The 21,745-nt window shown below is 41.6% G+C and overlaps 1 protein-coding gene across 1 annotated transcript; it reads right to left on the bottom strand.

Annotated features, from left to right (window-relative positions):
• Positions 1–676: 676 nt before the first annotated feature.
• Positions 677–10,722, bottom strand: LOC101274107 (olfactory receptor 2C1). Its single transcript, XM_033428984.2, is given in 3 exon segments — positions 677–8,102; positions 8,144–8,576; positions 8,578–10,722. Coding segments are annotated over 3 exon segments (1,098 nt in total). The 5' UTR covers positions 8,875–10,722; the 3' UTR covers positions 677–7,734.
• Between the last annotated feature and the right edge of the window lie 11,023 nt (positions 10,723–21,745).

Below are 21,745 nucleotides of genomic sequence, written 5' to 3'. Positions count from 1 at the left end.
GGGCTTGTTAATTAATTCAACTCACTAAGTATTGAGCATCTACTATGTATAAGGCATGTGTTTAGGTGCTGTGAAGGACACAAGACTCTTTAGAAAGTAGCCCTAAAATCATTGATCATCTTTTCTCTGGTAATGTAGTTGCCAGGTAACTTTCTCATATCAACCCAGCTTCTCTCCCTGGGGAAAGAACATATGAACTGCAGTGGCAGGTGTGGATTCCCCTGGCAATTCTAGTGATGTGAAGAATCACGTACTGGCATTCTAATTCCAATACCTGAGTTCTTTGGTAAGTCATGGCGTGCTGGACTGATTGCTGAATTTTAGAAACTTTAGGGGTGAAAGACTAGATCATGAGGCAGAGGAAATGCTTTACAAATGGATGATCTTTCCTGGGCTCTTAAACTTGCTTAAGGAATCTCAGAGCATTCCATAATCCACTGACCATACTAGCATATCCAAATACTGGTAGCAAATCTGATGGCTGGGACTTTGGTGAGGAAATGATTTAATTAATTAATTAATTAATTTTTTGGCTATGTGGCATGCGGGATCTTAGTTCCCCGACAAGGGATCAAACCTGCACCCCCTGCAGTGGAAGCGTGGAGTCTCAACCACTGGACAGCCAGGGAAGTCCCAGTGAGAAAATAATTTAAATAAAACTATTTAATTAAAAGAAAAATGGTCTTGGGAATTCCCCAGCAATTCAGTGGTTAGGACTCCAGGCTTCCACTGCAGGGGGCACTGGTTCGATCCCTGGTCGAGAAACTAAGATCCCACAAGCCGGAGGGCACGCCCAAAAAGAAAAGAAAAGAAAAATGGTCTTCTTACCATTTCCTTTTTTAATTTAATTTTATTTGCTTTTTATACAGCAGGTTCTTATTAGTTATCCATTTTGTACATATTAGTGTATACATGTCAATCCCAATCTCCCAATTCATCACACTGCCACGACACCCCGCCCAACGCCACTCTCCCCCCTTGGTGTCCATATGTTTGTTCTCTGCATCTGTGTCTCAATTTCTGCCCTGCAAACCAGTTCATCTGAACCATTTCTCTAGGTTCCACATATGTGCGTTAATATATTTGTTTTCTCTTTCTGACTTACTTCACTCTGTATGACAGTCTCAGGATCTATCCACATCTCTACAAATGACCTGATTTCATTCTTTTATGGCTAATATTCCATTGTATATATGTACCACATCTTCTTTATCCATTCATCTGTCGATGGGCATTTAGGTTGCTTCCATGTCCTGGCTATTGTAAATAGTGCTGCAGTGAATATTGGGTGCATGTGTCTTTTTGAATTATGGTTTTCTCTGGGTATATACCCAGTGGTGGGATTGCTGGGTCATATGGTAACTCTATTTTTAGTTTTTTAAGGAACCTCCACGCTGTTCTCCATAGTGGCTGTATCGATTTACATTCCCACCAACAGTGCAAGAAGGTTCCCTTTTCTCCACACCCTCTCCAGCATTTGTTGTTTGCAGATTTTCTGATGATGCCCATTCTAACTGGTGTGAGGTGATACTTCATAGTAGTTTTGATTTGCATTTCTCTAATAATTAGTGATGTTGAGCAGCTTTTCATGTGCTTCTTGGCCATTGTATGTCTTCTTTGGAGAAATGCCTTCTTTGGAGAAATGTCTATTTAGGTCTTCTGCCCATTTTTGGACTGAGTTGTTTGCTTTTTAATGTTGAGCTGCATGAGCTGTTTACATATTTTGGAGATTAATCCTTTGTCTGTTGATTCATTTGCAAATATTTTCTCCCATTCTGAGGGTTGTCTTTTCATCTTGTTTGTAGTTTCCTTTGCTGTGCAAAAACTCTTTTTGTGTGTGTGTGTGCAAAAACTTTTAAGTTTCATTAGGTCCCATTTGTTTATTTTTGTTTTTATTTCCATCACTCTAGGAGGTGGATCAAAAAAGATCTTGCCGTGATTTACGTCAAAGAGTGTTCTTCCTATGTTTTCCTCTAAGAGTTTTATAGTCGCCAGTCTTATATTTAGGTCTCTAATCCATTTTGAGTTTATTTTTGTGTACGGTGTTAGGGAGTGTTCTAATTTCATTCTTTTACATGTAGCTGTCCAGTTCTCCCAGCACCACTTATTGAAGAGACTGTCTTTTCTCCATTGTATATCCTTGCCTCCTTTGTCATAGATTAGTTGACCATATGTGTGTGGGTTTATCTCTGGGCTTTCTATCCTGTTCCATTGATCTATATTTCTGTTTTTGTGCCAGTACCATATTGTCTTGATTACTGTAGCTTTGTAGTATAGTCTGAAGTCTGGGAGCATGATTCCTCCAACTCCAATTTTTTCCCTCAAGACTGCATTGGCTATTCAGGGTCTTTTGTGTCTCCAAACAAATTTTAAGATTTTTTTTTCTTGTTCTGTAAAAAATACCATTGGTAATTTGATAGGGATTGCATTGAATCTGTAGATTGCTTTGGTTAGTATAGTCATTTTCACAATATTGATTCTTCCAATCCAAGATCATGGTATATCTCTCCATCTGTTGGTATCATCTTTAATTTCTTTCATCAGTGTCTTATAGTTTTCTGCATACAGGTCTTTCGTCTCCCTAGGTAGGTTTACTCCTAGGTATTTTATTCTTTTTGTTGCAGTGGTAAATGGGAGTGTTTCCTTAATTTCTCTTTCAGATTTTTCATCATTATTGTATAGGAATGCAAGAGATTTCTGTGCATTAATTTTGTATCCTGACCTTTACCATATTCACTGATTAGCTCTAGTAGTTTTCTGGTGGCGTTTTTAGGATTTTCTATGTATAGTATCATGTCATCTACAAACAATGACAGTTTTACTTCTTCTTTTCCAATTTGTATTCCTTTTATTTCTTTTTCTTCTCTAATTGCTGTGGCTAGGACTTCCAAAACTATACTGAATAATAGTGGTGAGAGTGGACATCCTTGTCTTTTTCCTGATCTTAGAGGAAATGCTTTCATTTTAACCATTGAGAATGATGTTTGCTGTGGGTTTGTCATATATGCCCTTTTTATGTTGAGGTAGGTTCCCTCTATGCCCACTTTCTGGTGAGTTTTTATAATAAATGGGTGTTGAATTTTGTCAAAAGCTTTTTCTGCATCTATTGAGATGATCATATGGTTTTTCTTCTTCAATTTGTTAATATGGTGTATCACATTGATTGTGTATATTGAAGAATCTTTGCATCTCTGGGATAAATCCCACTTGATCATGGTGTATGATCCTTTTAATGCGTTGTTGGATTCTGTTTGCTAGTATTTTATTGAGGATTTTTGCATCTATATTCATGAGTGATATTGGTCTGTAATTTTCTCTTTTTGTAGTATCTGTGTCTGGTTTCGGTATCAGGGTGATGGTGGTCTCATAGAATGAGTTTGGGAGTGTTCCTTCCTCTGCAATTTTTTAGAAGAGTTTGAGAAGGATGGGTGTTAGCTCTTCTCTAAATGTTTGATAGAATTCACCTGTGAAGCCATCTGGGCCTGGACTTTTGTGTGTTGGAAGATTTTTAATCACAGTTTCAATTTCATTACTTGTGATTGGTCTGTTCATATTTTCTATTTCTTCCTGGTTCAGTCTTGGAAGGTTATACCTTTCTAAGAATTTGTCCATTTCTTCCAGGCTGTCCACTTTATTGGCATAGAGTTGCTTGTGGTAGTCTCTTAGGATGCTTTGTATTTCTGCGGTGTCTGTTGTAACTTGTCCTTTTTCATTTCTAATTTTAATGATTTGAGTCTTCTCCCTTTTTTTCTTGATGAGTCTGGCTAATGGTTTATCAAGTTTGTTTATCTTCTCAAAGAACCAGCTTTTAGTTTTATTGATCTTTCCTATTGTTTTGTTTCTATTTCATTTATTTCTGCTCTGATTTTATGATTTCTTTCCTTCTACTAACTTTGGGGTTATTTTGTTCTTCTTTCTTTAGTTCCTTTAGGTATAAGGTTAGATTGTTTATTTGAGATGTTTGTTGTTTGTTGAGGTAGGATTGTATTGCTATAAACTTCCCTCTTAGAATTGCTTTTGCTGCATCCCATAGGTTTTGAATCGTCATGTTTTCATTGTCATTTGTCTCTAGGTATTTTTTGATTTCCTCTTTGATTTCTTCAGTGATCTCTTGGTTATTTCATAAAATATTGTTTAGCCTCCATGTGTTTGTGTTTTTTACTTTTTTTCCCTGTAATTGATTTCTAATCTCATAGCATTATGGTCAGAAAAGATACTTAATATGATTTCAATTTTCTTAAATTTACTGAGGCTTGATTTGTGACCCAAGATGTGATCTATCTTGGAGAATGTTATGTGCGCATTTGAAAAGAAAGTGTAATCTGCTGTTTTTGGATGGAATGTCCTATAGATATCAATTAAATCTATGTGGTCTATTGTGTCATTTAAAGCTTGGGTTTCCTTATTAATTTTCTGTTTGGATGATCTGTCCATTGGTGTAAGTGAGGTGTTAAAGTCCCCCACTCTTATTGTGTTACTGTCGATTTCTTCTTTTATAGCTGTTAGCAGTTGCCTTATGTATTGAGGTGCTCCTATGTTGGGTGCATATATATTTATAATTGTTTTATCTTCTTCTTGGATTGATGTCTTGATCATTATGTAGTGTCCTTCCTTGTCTCTTGTAACATTCTTTATTTTAAAGTCTATTTTATCGGATATGAGTATTGCTACTCCAGCTTTCTTTTGATTTCCATTTGCATGGAATATCTTTTTCCATCCCCTCACTTTCAGTCTGTATGTGTCCCTAGGTCTGAAGTGGGTCTCTTGTAGACAGCATATATATGGGTCTTGTTTTTGTATCCATTCAGCAAGCCTGTGTCTTTTGGTTGGAGGATTTAATCCATTCACGTTTAAGGTAATTATCAATATGTATGTTCCTATTACCACTTTCTTAATTGTTTTGGGTTTGTTTTTGTAGGCCCTTTTCTTCTCTTGTGTTTCCCACTTAGAGAAGTTCCTTTAGCATTTGTTGTAGAGCTGGTTTGGTGGTGCTGAATTCTCTTAGCTTTTGGTTGTCTGTAAAGCTTTTGATTTCTCCATCGAATCTGAATGAGATCCTTGCTGGGTAGAGTAATCTTGGTTGTAGGTTCTTCCCTTTCATCATTTTAAATATGTCATGCCACTCCTTTCTGGCTTGTAGAGTTTCTGCTGAGAAATCAGCTCTTAACCTTATGGGAGTTCCCTTGTATATTATTTGTCATTTTTCCCTTGCTGCTTTCAATAATTTTTCTGTGTCTTTAATTTTTGCCAATTTGATTACTATGTCTCAGTGTGTTTCCTTGGGTTTATCCTTTATGGGACTCTTTGCGCTTCCTGGACTTGGGTGGCTATTTCCTTTCCCATGTTAGGGAAGTTTTTGACTATAATCTCTTCAAATATTTTCTCAGGTTCTTTCTCTCTCTCTTCTCATTCTGAGACCCCTATAATGCGAGTGTTGTTGCATTTAATGTTGTCCCAGAGGTCTCTTAGGCTGTCTTTATTTCTTTTTTCTTTATTCTGTTCCGCAGAGGTGAATTCCTCCTTTCTGTCTTCCAGGTCACTTATCTGTTCTTCTACCTCAGTTATTCTGCTATTGATTCCTTCTAGTGTAGTTTTCATTTCAGTTATTGTATTGTTCATCTATGTTTGTTTGTTCTTTAATTCTTCTAGGTCTTTTTTAAACATTTCTAACATCTTCTTGATCTTTGCCTCCATTCTTTTTGGAGGTCCTGGATCATCTTCACTATCATTATTCTGAATTCTTTTTCTGGAAGGTTACCTATCTCCACTTCATTTAGTTGTTTTTCTGGGGTTTTATCTTGTTCCTTCATCTGGTACATAACCCTCTGCCTTTTCATCTTGTCTATCTTTCTGAATGTGGTTTTTGTTCCACAGGCTGTAGGATTGTAGTTCTTCTTGCTTCTGCTGTCTGCCCTCTGGTGGATTAGGTTTTCTAAGAGTCTTGTGCAACTTTCCTGATGGAAGCGACTGGTGGTGGGTAGAACTGGCTGTTGCTCTGGTGGCAGAGCTCAGTAAAACTTTAATCCACTTGTCTGCTGATGGGTGGGGCTGGGTTCCCTCGCTGTTGGTTGTTTGGCCTGAGGTGACCCAACCCTGGAGCCTACCTGGGCTCTTTGGTGGGGCTAATGTTGGACTCTGGGAGGGCTCACACCAAGGAGTACTTCCCAGAACTTCTGCTGCCAGTGTCCTTGTCCACATGGTGAGACACAGCCACCCTCTGCCTCTGCAGGAGACCCTCCAACACTAGCAAATAGGTCTAGTTCAGTCTCCTATGGGGGTCACTGCTCCTTCCCCTGGGACCCGATATGCACACTACTTTGTGTGTGCCCTCCAAGAGTGGAGTCTCTGTTTCTCCCAGTCCTGTCAAAATCCTACAGTCAAATCTCGCCTTCAAAGTCTGATCCTCTGGGAATTCCTTCTCCTGTTGCCAGACCCCCAGGTTAGAAGCCTGACGTGGGGCTCAGAACCTTCACTCCAGTGGGTGGACTTCTGTGGTATAAGTGTTCTCCAGTTTGTGAGTCAACCCCCCAGCAGTTATGGGATTTGATTTTATTGTGATTGTGCCCCTCCTTCTGTCTCATTGTGGCTTCTCCTTTCTCTTTGGATGTGGGGTATCTTTTTTGGTGAGTTCCAGTGTCTTCCTGTTGATGATTGTTCAGCAATTAGTTGTGATTCCAGTGCTCTCGCAAGAGGGAGTGAGAGCACGTCCTTCTACTCCATCATCTTGAACCAATCTCCTTCCTACCATTTCTCATTCAACATTGGATAAGGCAAAAGGGAAAATGGAATGTAGACATAAAATAGAGGTTAAACAAGATGACAGAGGGGCATATGACTGGGAAGTGTGGGTAGATAGACTGAAACATTAAGAAAAGACAAAGAGAGATGGACAAAGATGATGGATGGATAGGGTGCAAAGATGAATTCTTGGGTTTTCAACTGGGGCTAATAAAACCTGGCTTGATTTTATGGAATTATATAAGATACTGCCAAGTGGAGGTGCTTTCTTTAGAAAAGTACAGAATTCTCTAGAAATACAATAATACATATGTAATATTTATTACATGTAATAAAATGTGGACAGCAGTGACAGTGAACTAAGTCTGTACTAAGTCAACAACCTCTGAGTCATTGATGACACATCTGCCCTGTTATCTGTGGTCCACAGTAGGATATTTGGTAAAGAAGTGTAGAACATTAGAAATAACATTAACGGGCTTCCCTGGTGGCGCAGTGGTTGAGAGTCCGCCTGCCGATGCAGGGGGCACGGGTTCGTGCCCCGGTCCGGGAGGGTCCCATGTGCTGCGGAGCAGCTGGGCCAGTGGACCAGTGGACCATGGCCACTGAGCCTGCGCGTCCGGAGCCTGTGCTCCGCAACGGGAGAGGCCGCAGCGGTGAGAGGTCCGCGTACCGCAAATAAATAAATAAAGATAGAGAACGGACTTGAGGATATGGGGAGGGGGAAGGGTGAGCTGTGACAAAGCGAGAGAGAGGCATGGACATATATACACTACCAAACGTAAGGTAGATAGCTAGTGGGAAGCAGCCGCATAGCACAGGGAGATCAGCTCGGTGCTTTGTGACCACTTGGAGGGGTGGGATAGGGAGGGTGGGAGGGAGGGAGACGCAAGAGGGAAGAGATATGGGAACATATGTACATGTATAACTGATTTCCTTTGTTATAAAGCAGAAACTAACACACCATTGTAAAGCAATTATACCCCAATAAAGATGTTAAAAAAAAAATCCCTTTAACCTCAAAAAAAAAAAAAAAAAAGAAATAACATTAACCATGTACCAACAGCTTAGTGCTGTCAAGAACATGCTTGTACTGCGGTCAGTACTCCTCACGTTCACCTGGCCAGAGAGAATGAGAAAAAGCTTGTAGAAATGAAGAGGTGGTAAATGATAGTTTTCCCTTCCTTCAGCTGACTTCCCCAGCAGCCTCCTCAGCGCCCCCTTCACCTCCTTGTTCCTCAGAGTGTAAATGAGAGGGTTCACCATGGGTGTGACCACAGAGTAGAAGAGGGAAATGAATTTGTCCTGGTTGCTGGTCTTAGCAGGAAGCAGATACCCATAGATAGCTGAGCCATAAAAGAGCCATAAAAGAGGAGTACCACCATAAAAGAGCCATAAAAGAGGAGTACCACCACCAGATAAGAGAGGCACGTGTTAAAGGTCTTTCTCTGTCCCTTGGCCGAGTGGATCTTCAGCACTGCCTGAGCTATGTAGCAGTAGGAGATCAGGATGATGCTTAATGGGACAGTGGTGAAGAAGGTGCAGACACCATTGAGACTTGTGTCTCCACAGGCTAGTTTGATCATGGCGGGCACCTCACACAGGAAGCTGTCCACCCTCTGGTGCCCTCACAAAGGGAGCTGCAGAGTGAAGGTTGACTGGACCACAGAGTTGCCCAAGCCACCCAAACAGGCAATGGCAGCCAGCAGCCAGCAGAGCCAGGGGTTCATGATGGTGGTGTAGTGCAGGGGCCAGCACACCATGACATAGTAGTCAAATGCCATCACCAACAGCAGGATGCACTCAGTAGCCCCTAGCCAGAGGAAAACATTGAGTTGGGGTCACACAGCCACCATAGCTGATGGTCTTGTCTGATCCCCACAAGATGATCAGCACTTGGGGGACTGAGCTAGTAGTAAAAGCAAGATCCAGGGAGGAGAAGTTGCTGAGGAAGAAGTACATGGGTGTGTGGAGCCGGGCATCCAGGCTGGAAAGCAGGATCATGGTTGAGTTCCCAACAAGGGTCAGCAAGTAGGAGAAGAGGATGACTACAAAAAAGATTATCTCCAGCTGGGGATGGTCAGATACACCCATCAGAATAAAGCTCTCCAAGGAGCTTCTGTTGGCCCTTTCCATCTCTGGTTGCCTTCAGTCACTTGAGGAATCTGTCCAGGGACAACCAGGAGTAAAGCAAGTGAAGAAGCTACTGGATTAGGTGGATCTGCATCAGTGCAGGTCTGATGTCGCCGACCTTTGTAGTTAAGTACCAATTTAAATTTTATGATTGCAAGGTTTCATTGCAATCCCCAAACACTGTCAGTCCCACAATGAATGGAAACTTTATTCCATCTGAATATCAACATGAGCTATCACAAAATGAAGGAAGTGCTTCACAAAGAACAAAAAGATCAGTGTCTTCAGTTCAACACAGTGATGACCCAAGAAATTCATCTTTGCACCCTGTCCATCCATCATCTTTGTTCATGATGAAGGAGTGTGAACTCCTTCAGTTCAAAAGGGTAGAGGGAGTTGACCATTGGAACTAAATGTGGAAATTCTCAAAAAATACTAATTTCCCCAGCCAAGATTTTGGTATACTCAGGGGAGGGGTGAGCAGACCTGCTGTATTTGGAAGAATTCCCCAAATGTTTCTGATAAATTTCTTCCCTTCTCTTCTATATCCCTCCCCTCCCAAGTGAAAACTCCTGGTCCTGAAAGATGAAGTTTGAGGGAGAAGGTGATGAGTCTATACAATCATGAAAAGAATGGGAAGCATGAATATAGACATATTCACCAAATACAGAAGATACAAACACGTGAGTTAAAAAGAGGTAAATGTAGAACAGAACAAAACTTCATGTAAGCTCAAGTACATGTAGGTGGAACAGGCTAAAGATAGAAACAGGGTCTACCCCAAAAGGAGTTAAATCAGTTACAGGATACCCATAATTAGAAAAGGAAAATAGAAGATTTCAGAGGGGATCCCCGAAAGTTTGAGGTATATGACCACTATGCCCACCTCTAAACCATGGAGTAATTCTTAACATCTCATAAACAAAAATTACCTCTTGTTAATAATGGGCCAATTACCATCTCCCTTCATGGGGCAAGACCTAGGCTTTACTGAAGATCACAAACCAAAGCCCATCCCCCTTCTTTGGCTAATAAATAAAAGGATCTGGGCTTCCCTGGTGGCGCAGTGGTTGAGAATCTGCCTGCTAATGCAGGGGACGCGGCTTCAAGCCCTGGTCTGGGAAGATCCCACATGCCGCGGAGCAACTAGGCCCGTGAGCCACAACTACTGAGCCTGTGCGTCTGGAGCCTGTGCTCCGCAGCAAGAGAGGCCGCAATAGTGAGAGGCCCGCGCATCGCGATGAAGAGTGGCCCCCGCTTGCCACAACTAGAGAAAGCCCTCTCACAGAAACGAAGACCCAACACAGCTCAAAATCAATTAATTAATTAATTAATTAATTTTTTAAAAAAAGAAATTCTGACTTCCTAACTGCAAGGAAGTCAGAATTTAAAAATAAATAAATAAATAAATAAAAGCATCTGAGAAGAAAACAAAAATAGTCTTGGGTCAGCTGTCCTCATCTGGAAGCTGAAGACTGGGAGTAAATGCTCTGCTCTTCCTCTGGATCATGACATGTCCCACAGGAACCCTGGCTGCCACGCCCAAATAGCAGGCTTGATGGGAGTTTCTACTCAAGGGAAGTGTGCATGTGTGCTTATCTGGTTCTGGTGCTCTAGACAGGGACCACTTGGCTACACCTCTTGGCTGAAGACCCTGAGAACTGTCGTTTTCATCAATAAGCAGCAAATATACTGGAGATCCTAATGCTATATCCCACCCAGATGTCAGGCAGGAAATCTTTTCTAATTGTCTGTTTCTTTAGGTCAACAAGGTAGTCCTTCTTTTGAGTCAGGGATGGTAAAGATTTCAGAGCACTTTTCTACCCTCCTTCATACCTCTATCGAATACCTTGAGAAGAGGTGACTACTTAGGGCTTCCCTGGTGGCACAGTGGTTAAGAATCCACCTGCCAATGCTGAGAACACGGGTTCGAGCCCTGGTCTGGGAAGACCCCACATGCCGCAGAGCAACTAAGGCCATGCGCCACAACTACTGAACCTGCACTCTAGAGCCCGCGAGCCACAGCTAGTGAAGCCTGTGTGCCTGGAGCCCGTGCTCCGCAACAAGAGAAGCCACCGCAATGAGAAGCCCGCGCCACAATGGAAGAGTAGCCCCCGCTCGCCACAACTAGACAAAGCCCCAGTGCAGCCAAAAATAAATAAATTAATTAAAAAAGAAGCGGTGACTGCTTATTCTTTTCATTTAGGACTTAAGGGAGCTGAGGAACTGAGGTACCAATCTGGAAGCTCATATTTCTGTTATTCCTGGTATCCATCTCACTACCTCCTCCTAGAAGTGCCTGTCCTCTTGTACCCCTAGGGGAAAGAAACACAGACAGACATGGCCCATCTTCTTCCATAAGTTGTCTGGTCTCTGGGTGGCTGATGCTTTGTGTCTGCTCAGCTGGGGACTCTTTCGGTCCCCACTCTATGCATACCAGTCAGCACAGAAAAAGGAAAGTGTATATAGTGGGAGACTGTTGACCCCAGGCACTCAGAAACTCCCAAGCAAACATGAATATAACTTCAAGTTTGAATTCAGCAACTTGACTGCTCTTCAGGATGTTTTCCACCCTTAAAAGGTCTCTCCACTTGGTTCCTAGCTCTCTTGTAATCTGGAATGTTAAATTGATCCGGCACTATTTGCATTTTAAGAGGAGCCTAGAAAGGACAATACTGAACTCAGAGGATGCGCCATGTATGGTGCAATTTAGGAGCACCCAGATGGAGTTTGGCTACAGAAAGATTTTTAGGAATCACTCATGTATACATAGATGGTTCCCATCTTGGCCTGTCCGTAAATTTGTTTCGAACTTTCAGGATATTGAGAAGAGCAGCCAAGACCTGCTTCTTAAAGATAATCCTGGGTGTGGTAATTACCCACCTTCGCCCAGATTTCTGCCCATTCCTCCCCTAAATTTTACCACAATTCTCAATTGGCCACTCGTGGATTAGCCACGGCAAATATGGAATTTGGAGTTGGCTTTCTCCTGTCATGGAAACTGCTCCTGAGCTGTCAGCACTCCCCATATGTGGGTGCAAGTTCTCAGAATTCAAGTCTTGCTTTAATATTAGCCTGAGTAATAAAAGGAAAGGGAATCATACAAAATAAAAACAAATAAATAAACCTAATCCTGAATTCCTGACCCTGGCAGGGAAGTTTTTATATATGTTTTATTTTAAAATATTTCATTTATGTGGGAGACAGTTGACAGTGATATTCCTGAGAGCTCAGTTTGTGCCTATCTTGCATCTAAGGTCTAAGTTAACCTTTTCATGATGACTTGGTCAGAACTGGAGATAAGGTTTTCAGTGTAAACATTGTGGCAGTATGGCAGGCAAGAGCCACATAACAGAACAAAATTTGCCTAGAAGGTTGAAGTCTAAGGTGGATTTCAGGTATTTGATGGGGTGAACAGGAGTTCTACCCCCGAATCTTAGAATTCAAGAATTAGAGATGTGGGAATCGGGAAGACGGTGCACGAGTAAGACGTGGAGATCACCTTCCTCCCCACAGATACACCAGAAATACATCTACATGTGGAACAACTCCTACAGAACACCTACTGAACGCTGGCAGAAGATCTCAGACCTCCCAAAAGGCAAGAAACTCCCCACGTACCTGGGTAGGGCAAAAGAAAAAAGAACAAACAGAGACAAAAGAATAGGGACGGGACCTGCACCAGTGGAAGGGAGCTGTGAAGGAGGAAAGGGTTCCACACACTAGGAAGCCCCTTCGCAGGCGGAGACTGCGGGGGGCGGAGGGGGGAAGCATCGGAGCCGCGGAGGAGAGCACAGCAACAGAGGTGCGGAGGGCAAAACGAGGAGATTCCCGCACAGAGGATAGGTGCTGACCGGCGCTCACCAGCCCGAGAGGCTTGTTTGCTCACCCGCCGGGGTGGGCGGGGCTGGGAGCTGAGGCTCAGGCTTCGGTCAGAGCGCAGGGAGAGGACTGGCGGCGTGAACACAGCCTGAAGGGGTTAGTGCCCCACGGCTAGCCGGAAGGGAGTCCGGGAAAAGGTCTGGACCTGCAGAAGAGGCAAGAGACTTTTTCTTCCCTCTTTGTTTCCTGGTACGCGAGAAGAGGGGATTAAGAGTGCTGCTTAAAGGAGCTCCAGAGACGGGTGCGAGCCGCGGCTAACAGCGCGGACCCCAGAGACGGGCATGAGACGCTAAGGCTGCTGCTGCCGCCACCAAGAAGCCTGTGTGCGAGCACAGGTCACTCTCCACACCTCCCTTCCGGGGAGCCTGTGCAGCCCGCCACTGCCAGGGTCCCGGGATCCAGGGACAACTTCCCCGGGAGAACGGGAGAACACACGGCGAGCCTTGGGCTGGTGCAACATCACACCAGCCTCTGCCGCCGCAGGCTCGCCCCGCATCCGCACCCCTCCCTCCCACCCCGGCCTGAGTGAGCCAGAGTCCCAGAGTCAGCTGCTCCTTTAACCTCGTCCTGTCTGAGCGAAGAACAGACACCCTCCAGAGACCTACACGCAGAGGCGGGGCCAAATCCAAAGCTGAGCCCTGGGAGCTGTGCAAACAAAGAAGAGAAAGGGAAATCTCTCCCAGCAGCCTCAGGAGCAGTGGATTAAATCTCCACAATCACCTTGATGTACCCGCATCTGTGGAATACCTGAATAGACAACGAATCATCCGAAATTGAGGAGGTGGACTTTGGGAGCAGCGATATATATATATATTTTTTTTCCCCCTTTTTCTCTTTGTGAGTGTGTATGTGTATGCTTCTGTGTGTGATTTTGTCTGTATAGCTTTGCTTTTATCATTTGTCCTAGCGTTCTGCCTGTCCATTTTTTTTTTTTTCTTTTTAAAGAAATCTTTTTCTTGGGCTTCCCTGGTGGCACAGTGGTTGAGAGTCCGCCTGTCGATGCAGGGGACACGGGTTCGTGCCCCGGTCCGGGAAGATCCCACATGCCGCGGAGCGGCTAGGCCCGTGAGCCATGGCCACTGGGCCTGCACGTCCGGAGCCTGTGCTCCGCAACGGGAGAGGCCCGCGTACCGCAAAAAAAAACACAAAAAACTCTAGATGGGATCAATAGCAGAATAACTGAGGCAGAAGAATGGATAAGTGACCTGGAAGATAAAATAGTGGAAATAACTACTGCAGAGCAGAATAAAGAAAAAAGAATGAAAAGAACTGAGGACAGTCTCAGAGACCTCTGAGACAACATTAAACACACCAACATTCGAATTATAGGGGTTCCAGAAGAAGAAGAGAAAAAGAAAGGGACTGAGAAAATATTTGAAGAGATTATAGTTGAAAACTTCCCTAATATGGGAAAGGAAATAGTTAATCAAGTCCAGGAAGCACAGAGAGTCCATACAGGATAAATCCAAGGAGAAACACAAAAAGACACATATTAATCGAACTGTCAAAAATTAAATACAAAGAAAACATATTAAAAGCAGCAAGGGAAAAACAACAAATAACACACAAGGGAATCCCCATAAGGTTAACAGCTGATCTTTCAGCAGAAACTCTGCAAGCCAGAAGGGACGGCAGGACATATTTAAGTGATGAAGGAGAAAAACCTACAACCAACATTACTTTACCCAGCAAGGATCTCATTCAGATTTGATGGAGAAATTAAAACCTTTACAGACAAGCAAAAGCTGAGAGAGTTCAGCACCACCAAACCAGCTTTACAACAAATGCTAAAGGAACTTCTCTAGGCAAGAAACACAAGAGAAGGAAAAGACCTACAATAAAAAATCCAAAACAATTAAGAAAATGGGAATAGGAACATACATATCGATAATTACCTTAAATGTAAATGGATTAAATGCTCCCACCAAAAGAAACAGACTGGCTGAATGGATACAAAAACAAAACCCATATATATGCTGTCTACAAGAGACCCACTTCAGACCTAGAGACACATACAGATTGACAGTAAGGGGATGGAAAAAGATATTCCATGCAAATGGAAACCAAAAGAAAGCTGGAGTAGCAATTCTCATATCAGACAAAATAGACTTTAAAATAAACACTATTAGAAGAGACAAAGAAGGACACTACATAATGATCAAGGGATCGATCCAAGAAGAAGACATAACAATTGTAAATATTTATGCACCCAACATAGGAGCACCTCAATACATAAGGCAAATACTAACAGCCATAAAAGGGGAAATTGACAGTAACACATTCATAGTAGGGGACTTTAACACCCCACTTTCACCCATGGACAGATCATCCAAAATGAAAATAAATAAGGAAACACAAACTTTAAATGATACATTAAACAAGATGGACTTAATTGATATTTATAGGACATTCCATCCAAAAACAACAGAATACACATTTTTCTCAAGTGCTCATGGAACATTCTCCAGGATAGATCATATCTTGGGTCACAAATCAAGCCTTGGTAAATTTAAGAAAATTGAAATTGTATCAAGTATCTTTTCCGACCACAACGCTATGAGACTAGATATCAATTACAGGAAAAGATCTGTAAAAAATACAAACACATGGAGGCTAAACAATACACTACTTAATAACGAAGTGATCACTGAAGACATCAAAGAGGAAATCAAAAAATACCTAGAAACAAATGACAATGGAGACACGACGACCCAAAACCTATGGGATGCACCAAAAGCAGTTCTAAGAGGGAAGTTTATAGCAATACAATCCTACCTTAAGAAACAGGAAACATCTCGAATAAACAACCTAACCTTGCACCTAAAGAAATTAGAGAAAGAAGAACAAAAAAACCCCAAAGTTAGCAGAAGGAAAGAAATCATAAAAATCAGATCAGAAATAAATGAAAAAGAAATGAAGGAAACGATAGCAAAGATCAATATAACTAAAAGCTGGTTCTTTGAGAAGATAAATAAAATTGATAAACCATTAGCCAGACTCATCAAGAAAAAAAGGGAGAAGACTCAAATCAATAGAATTAGAAATGAAAAGGGAGAAGTAACAACTGACACTGCAGAAATACAAAAGATCATGAGAGATTACTACAAGCAACTCTATGCCAATAAAGTGGACAGCCTGGAAGAAATGGACAAATTCTTAGAAATGCACAACCTGCCAAGACTGAATCAGGAAGAAATAGAAAATATGAACAGACAAATCATAAGCACTAAAATAGAAACTGTGATTTAAATTCTTCCAACAAACAAAAGCCCGGGACCAGATGGCTTCACAGGAGAATTCTATCAAACATTTAGAGAAGAGCTAACACCTATCCTTCTCAAACTCTTCCAAAATATAGCAGAGGGAGGAACACTTCCAAACTCATTCTACGAGGCCACCATCACCCTGATACCAAAACCAGACAAGGATGTCACAAAGAAAGAAAGCTACAGGCCATTATCACTGATGAACATAGATGCAAAAATCCTCAACAAAATACTAGCAAACAGAATCCAACAGCACATTAAAAGGATCATACACCATGATCAAGTGGGGTTTATTCCAGGAATGCAAGGATTCTTCAATATATGCAAATCAATCAACATGATACACCATATTAACAAATTGAAGGAGAAAAACCATATGATCATCTCAATAGATGCAGAGAAAGCTTTTGACAAAATTCAACACTCATTTATGATAAAAACCCTGCAGAAAAGTAGGCATAGAGGGAAATTTGCTCAACATAATAAAGGCCATATATGACAAACCCACAGCCAACATCATCCTCAATGGTGAAAAACTGAAAGCATTTCCACTAAGGTCAGGAACAAGACAAGGTTGCCCACTCTCACCACTCTTACTCAACATAGTTTTGGAAGTTTTAGCCACAGCAATCAGAGAAGAAAAGGAAATAAAAGGAATCCAAATCAGAAAAGAAGTAAAGCTGTCACTGTTTGCAGATGACATGATACTATACATAAAGAATCCTAAAGATGCTACCAGGAAACTACTAGAGCTAATCAATGAATTTGGTAAAGTAGTAGGATACAAAATTAATGCACAGAAATCTCTGGCATTCCTATACACTAATGATGAAAAATATGAAAGTGAAATCAAGAAAACACTCCCATTTACCATTGCAACAAAAAAATAAAATATCTAGGAACAAATCTACCTAAGGAGACAAAAGACCTGTATGCAGAAAATTATAAGACACTGATGAAAGAAATTAAAGATGATACAAATAGATGGAGAGATATACCATGTTCTTGGATTGGAAGAATCAACATTGTGAAAATGACTCTATTACCCAAAGCAATCTACAGATTCAGTGCAATCCCTATCAAACTACCACTGGCATTTTTTCACAGAACTAGAACAAAAAATTTCACAATTTGTATAGCAACACAAAAGACCCCGAATAGCCAAAGCAATCTTGAGAAAGAAAAACGGAGCTGGAGGAATCGGCTCCCTGACTTCAGACTATACTACAAAGCTACAGTAATCAAGACAGTATGGTACTGGCACAAAAACAGAAATATAGCTCAATGGAACAGGATAGAAAGCCCAGAGATAAACCCACGCACATATGGTCACCTTATCTTTGATAAAGGAGGCAGGAATGTACAGTGGAGAAAGGACAGCCTCTTCAATAAGTGGTGCTGGGAAAACTGGACAGGTACATGTAAAAGTATGAGATTAGATCACTCCCTAACACCATACACAAAAATAAGCTCAAAATGGATTAAAGACCTAAATGTAAGGCCAGAAACTATCAAACTCTTAGAGAAAAACATAGGCAGAACACTCTATGACATAAATCACAGCAAGATCCTTTTTGACCCACCTCCTAGAGAAATGGAAATAAAAATAAACAAATGGAACCTAATGAACTTCAAAGCTTTTGCGCAGAAGAGGAAACCATAAACAAGAACAAAAGACAACCCTCAGAATGGGAGAAAATATTTGCAAATGAAGCAACTGACAAAGGATTAATCTCCAAAATTTACAAGCAGCTCATGCAGCTCAATAACAAAAAAACAAACAACCCAATCCAAAAATGGGCATAAGACCTAAATAGATATTTCTCCAAAGAAGATATACAGACTACCAACAAACACATGAAAGAATGCTCAATATCATTAATCATTAGAGAAATGCAAATCAAAACTACAATGAGATATCATCTCATACCAGTCAGAAAGGCCATCATCAAAAAATCTAGAAACAATAAATGCTGGGGAGGGTGTGGAGAAAAGGGAACCCTCTTGCACTGCTGGTGAGAATGTGAATTGGTACAGCCACTATGGAGAACAGTATGGAGGTTCCTTAAAAAACTACAAATAGAACTACCATATGACCCAGCAATCCCACTACTGGGCATATACCCTGAGAAAACCATAATTCAAAAAGAGTCATGTACCACAATGTTCATTGCATCTCTATTTACAACAGCCAGGAGATGGAAACAACCTAAGTGTCCATCATCGGATGAATGGATAAAGAAGATGTGGCACATATATACAATAGAATATTACTCAGCCATAAAAAGAAACGAAATTGAGCTATTTGTATGGAGGTGGATGGCCTTAGAGTCTGTCATACAGAGTGAAGTAAGTCAGAAAGAGAAAGACAAATACAGTATGCTAACATATATATATATAAATGGAATCTAAGAAAAAAAAATGTCATGAAGAACCAAGGTGTAAGACAGGAATGAAGACACAGACCTGGGCTTCCCTGGTGGCGCAGTGGTTGAGAGTCCGCCTGCCAATGCAGGGGACGTGGGTTCGTGCCCCAGTCTGGGAGGATCCCACATGCCGCGGAGCGGCTGGGCCCGTGAGCCATGGCCGCTGAGCCTGCGCGTCCGGACTTGAGGATATGGACTTGAGGATATGGGGAGGGAGAAGGGTAAGCTGTGACAAAGCGAGAGAGTGGCATGGACATATACACTACCAAACGTAAAATAGATAGCTAGTGGGAAGCAGCCGCATAGCACAGGGAGATCAGCTCGGTGCTTTGTGACCACCTAGAGGGGTGGGATAGGGAGGGTGGGAGGGAGGGAGACGCAAGAGGGAAGAGATACGGGAACATATATATGTGTATAACTGATTCACTTTGTTATAAAGCCGAAACTAACACACCATTGTAAAGCAATTATACTCCAATAAAGATGTAAAAAAAAAAAGAATTAGAGATGTGGGAGTTTGAATCTTAAAAGAGATAAACATAAGATCAATAAAAGAAAAAATGACATAGTTCATAGTAAATCTACGGGAATTATTACTCCTAAGAGCAGCACAGTTGAAAAAATATATTAAAATTTAAGATTCATAAAGGGAAATGAAGGGAATCTATGATGTCTGAAGGGGCCTCTACATTTGATGTTTGCATCAGGGAATCCAACCAAGCTCCCTTAAATTGATTTCTGATGCTACTGTTGGAAAAAGAATGCTGGATGCATGGACTATCAGGCTGGCTAAGGGGGTAATTCTAATGAGCATAGTATTTTATAAAATTAAAAGAAAGCTAAATGCATGGTAGTACATCAAATACATATAAAAATTTACCACCAAAAACTCAGACTGGAAAAGGCTGGATAAGCATGATGTTCCATCGAGGGTACATTTCTGTGCAAGCTGAGGGCAGTTTGCAGTGGGTCTTGTAAGGGAAAACCGGAGAGGGGAGTGCTCTACTTTAGGTCCAGGAAGCTTTCTGCCCTGTCTTGCCTAGGAAATTCCTTATTGGAGGGTCTTACATTTTTTTAAAGATTTTTTTGTTGCTGTTGTGGACCATTTTAAAAGTCTTTATTGAATCTGTTACAATATTGCTTCTGTTTTATGTTTTTTGTTTTTTGGCTCCGAGGCATGTAGGATCTTAGCTCCCCGACCAGGGATCGAACCCGCACCCCCTGCACTGGGAGGCAAAATCTTAACCACTGGACAGCCAGGAAGTCTCCTGTCAGACATTTTTAAAAAGACAAGGAGCATGTGCAGATTTTCAGAGAAGAGGGAGAAGGAGGAAATAGGTTCTATGGAAAATGGCCAAGATGTTAGCTCATTTAAGAAGTGATTAAAGAATGTCTTTGCCATATGGTGGGATTTCAAAGATTCCTGCTTGCAGAGCAGGTGCTCTCCTTACCTAGAAAAAGCAAAAACAGGCTTAAATTAAAAGCAAGAGAAATTGTGATTATAAATTCTGAGATTTTGGCATGATAAAATATTGGCAAATTCTTTGGCAAGAGAAAAAGGAATTAGAGACTTCGTGTTTAGAGATTTGCCTGACCAAGGGCACTGGGCTGTCCCTAAGTCTGCTATGACCCTTTTCTGTTGGAGGATTCTGTTCCTAGGACTTGAATGTGCACACAAAAGGGCCTTTTTTTTTTACGGGGGGGTCAGGATAAAAATTTTCCAGCTTCTCTCCTAGACATTCTAGAGACGACTTTTATTCAATAAAAGTTCTTAATTTGTAGTTTTACAATTCCCCTGAGCAACTTAAATATTTTTCCTGCCTATCTCTTCTCTTAGCTGATAGAAAAGGTCACAAATATGCTTGGGCCCTAATACCATATCACCTCCAACTTTTCCCAGGCAAGAAGAAGCCAAAATCAGCCCCTGTAAAAGGCTGTTTCACACGCTCTCTCTTCTCTGATCCCCATGACTGCTCTTTCCTTCTCTTTTTTCCTCTTTGCCTCTCTTTCCCATACCCTGGATTCTCCACTAATAAATGTCTACAGATTTTCTATGGAAACATACCTTTGGCTTCAAGATTCCACCTGAATCTGTCACACTGTCACTGGTGCTTGGTGGATCAAGTAGGAGAGAGAGTGTGGAATTAGGATGGTGGCTGTGCTCTGTGGCTGCTCCCCTGCCCTCGAGCTGAGAGCGCAGGCTTGGGGTTGGCCCTGGCTCTCTGAGGAGTGCTGGCTCTGCCACCTGGAAGCCAGGCTCGCTCTGGCTCATTCTGCAGGGCCCAAGAGGGGATCTCTGTCCCCCACAGGCAATTAGCACAAAGCACTCGCATGGCTGGAACACAGGAATAAGGCTGTCCCCGAAGAACCGACTGGTTCTTTCACCTGAACTCCAACCCCAAACACAGATTACTAATTGAAAGAGCAATAAGAATAACTGCATTCCTTAAATAATTACTAATTATATAATTTTATCCTTTCCAAGGTACTTTCACAGGATCTAGCTTAGTTGTTAAAATGCTTTCTATGTGAATTGGTACAGCCACTATGGAGAACAGTATGGAGGTTCCTTAAAAAACTACAAATAGAACTACCATATGACCCAGCAATCCCACTACTGGGCATATACCCTGAGAAAACCATAATTCAAAAAGAGTCATGTACCACAATGTTCATTGCATCTCTATTTACAACAGCCAGGAGATGGAAACAACCTAAGTGTCCATCATCGGATGAATGGATAAAGAAGATGTGGCACATATATACAATGGAATATTACTCAGCCATAAAAAGAAACGAAATTGAGCTATTTGTATGGAGGTGGATGGCCTTAGAGTCTGTCATACAGAGTGAAGTAAGTCAGAAAGAGAAAAATATTGGCAAATTCTTTGGCAAGAGAAAAAGGAATTAGAGACTTCGTGTTTAGAGATTTGCCTGACCAAGGGCACTGGGCTGTCCCTAAGTCTGCTATGACCCTTTTCTGTTGGAGGATTCTGTTCCTAGGACTTGAATGTGCACACAAAAGGGCCTTTTTTTTTACGGGGGGGTCAGGATAAAAATTTTATCCCTTATCGCTACTTGGTAGACAAGTAAACCAAGCATAAAGTGAGAATAAAATGACTTGCTTAGTGTTAAACAGTGTTCGTTTTCTCACGAGGCATAAACAGACCATTCTATGTAGAGGAGGTTAGTATTTTTTTGAAGTATAGTTGATTTACATATATTTTTGAAGTACAGTTGATTTACATATAGCTGATATTATGTTAGTTTCAGGTGTACAATATAGTGATTCAGTATTTT

The sequence above is a fragment of the Orcinus orca genome, chromosome 16 (genome assembly GCF_937001465.1).
Source record: "Orcinus orca chromosome 16, mOrcOrc1.1, whole genome shotgun sequence".
NCBI classification, from domain to species: Eukaryota; Metazoa; Chordata; class Mammalia; order Artiodactyla; family Delphinidae; genus Orcinus; species Orcinus orca.
The sequence above is the reverse complement of the archived record's forward strand: the minus strand, read 5'-3'. Positions and strand labels throughout refer to the sequence as shown.